Source organism: Nicotiana attenuata, chromosome 11 (assembly GCF_001879085.1).
Source record: "Nicotiana attenuata strain UT chromosome 11, NIATTr2, whole genome shotgun sequence".
In the NCBI taxonomy this organism is placed as follows: Eukaryota; Viridiplantae; Streptophyta; class Magnoliopsida; order Solanales; family Solanaceae; genus Nicotiana; species Nicotiana attenuata.
The window spans coordinates 42,784,336-42,786,510 of NC_031999.1; the positions used below are offsets into that span (position 1 = coordinate 42,784,336).

Genomic DNA, 2,175 nt, shown 5'->3' on the forward strand with positions numbered 1-2,175 from the left:
CAGACCTATCGAGCATGTTTCATTACTTAGACATTTTCCCTTTCCTTTGAACTAACTCCCTTTTGATGAAGCAGCCGTTGATTGGTATCCAGGTGCGGTTGTGGACCTCCCGGGCTGGGTTCAGCAACTAGCTTCCACTTCCACATATGCCGAGCGCGTCTGGCGCGATTTGGCCAAAGGCCGATGGGAGGCCAAAAACCACGATGAGTCCTTATTATTTGCATATTTAAATCCCTTAGTGAAATACTCCTCAGCAATACACTTAACATTATGCTTGTGCAGGCCTCGAAGATGTTGTTTCGATGAGGCCGCCCCCACCTGGCGAGGGAGAGACCCACAAACCTGCCAAGGACAAGAAAAGAAGGAAAGGGTTGCCAGCGGAGTCCCCGAAGCCAAAAAAGGCCAAGCTTCGAGAACCTAGGGCAGATACGGTGGCCTTGACTCCGAAAACTGTTGCACGTCTTCGTGCTGAGGACGAAGAGAGAGATGAGGCTGTGGACGAAGATGCTCGCCCGTTAATAACTCGAGGAGGAGGAGGCATCGATCCTTCAAAGGCTGCTGAGCCGGAGGCCACCGAAGCAGTTCAACCTCAAGCTGAGGAATTTCCTGGGGGGAGCTCGAGCAAGTTTCTTGAACCGACTAGTGGCAAGAAAGCGCCCCGTCCTGAAGGGCACTTAGTCGATGAACTCAGAGAACCCAGCCCTGAGGTTCCTCGAAGGCGGGAGAAGTCCCCGTTGAGCCGCTCGGGGTGATTGACGTGAATGACTCTCCACCAGGCCCATCATTTTTTGAGGGGCAAATACAGGATTCCCAAGATATGAAGACTCCTGATGTGGGAACATCCCATGGGGAAAATGACATTTTCGGCGAATGCCTTGCCGGGATCGAGAAGGGCCCCGACCTTGATGCCTCGTTCATCCTTGAAGAGGCAGAGAAGCTTCAAAAGCGGGTAAACTTTAACTTGATAACTACATTTAGAGTTAGGTTCTTGCTTTTCCGACCTCCTTCCTTTGTGTTTAGTCTGCGATGCTCTTCCATCAAGCTTTTTCCAAGTGTCGAGTTGAGCTTGCCCGATGTGAAGACGAGCTCAAGAACCTTATGTCAGAGATAGACGGACTCAAGGATCTCTATGCCAAAAGAGAGGGTGAACTGAATGATCTTCGAGCAAGTTCGACGAAAGCTTCCCAAGAGCGGTCCGAGCTCATTGAAAAGGTAATATAGCCTTTGTGGGTGCATTTTGTACTTGTTTGTTTTGGCGTCTAATGTTCCACCTTTGCAGTTCTAGGAGAAGGCCGACCTGGTGGAGCAACTTCAGGAGGAGCTTAAGACCAAAGAGGCTGTAACCCTTGGGTGGAAGCAAAGTATGGATCGCTTGGCCTCCGAAAAAGACAGTCTTCAGGAACAGCTAGCCTCGACCGAAAGCCAGCTTCGGAGTGCAAAGGAGGAGGGTCATAAATTTATGGAACTTCATACTGAGATGGCCGCTGAGTTGTCTAATGTTAAGTCCGAAGCCGATGCGTTCATGTCTTCATATCGAACCGATGCTGCAGCTGCCAATGCTCGGGTTAGAGAGATATTAGCTACAACTGAGCTTAAGTTATCCTGCACCGTCAATAATGCTCGGCTGGAATCTCGAAAGAAAACTCTCGAGGAAGTGCATGCCAAAGGCTTTGACCTCTCTACAGAAATTGAGAAGGTGAAGGCTTTGGAAAAAGAGGCAGCTGCATTGCTCTCTACTGATGAAGATTCTGTCAGCGACTCCGAGAGTGGGGAGGACGAAGACGAAGTCCCCGAGGAGGAAGAGGCCCCCGAATATCAGGTTGCCGAAGGTCAGACCACTGAAGTTGTAGTTCCGATGGATGTTGCCTCCGAGCGAGTGACCCCGATAATAGACTAGGTCCTCTTTAAAATCTTTAATTTATGTAAGGGCTCCATGGGGGAGTTTTGTAAATGTGCTTTGTGAATACAGAGGAACTTTTGTTTCGACCTTGGTTTGTGACGAATCTCATTTTCCTTTATTTATAGAAAATTCGCTTGTACAACCCAAATTATCAGCCTGAGTGTTGGTTCGAACTTAGAACACAATGAACCCTTAGGTTCTTTACTGATTAACATGATGCCTCTTGAGGTCTTAGGTAATTCTCGAGCTTAGATCGATCTTGTAATGACGCAACC

General features: G+C 48.7%; 1 protein-coding gene across 1 annotated transcript; it reads left to right on the forward strand.

Moving 5' to 3' along the window:
- Positions 818-1,897, forward strand: LOC109234838 (centrosomal protein of 63 kDa-like). The gene is made up of 3 exons (XM_019400887.1): positions 818-949; positions 1,021-1,212; positions 1,286-1,897. Exons 1-3 carry the CDS (start codon positions 818-820, stop codon positions 1,895-1,897), a joined length of 936 nt encoding a protein of 311 aa, XP_019256432.1.

What these genes read in the sequence shown, in the direction of transcription:
- LOC109234838 (XM_019400887.1), top strand. Translation starts at nt 818, where the DNA reads ATGAAGACTCCTGATGTGGGAACATCCCATGGGGAAAATGACATTTTC. An exon ending in CAGAGAAGCTTCAAAAGCGG is followed by an intron (nt 950 to 1,020) that starts GTAAACTTTAAC and finishes CTTTGTGTTTAG; the next exon opens with TCTGCGATGCTCTTCCATCA. An exon ending in GGTCCGAGCTCATTGAAAAG is followed by an intron (nt 1,213 to 1,285) that starts GTAATATAGCCT and finishes TTGCAGTTCTAG; the next exon opens with GAGAAGGCCGACCTGGTGGA.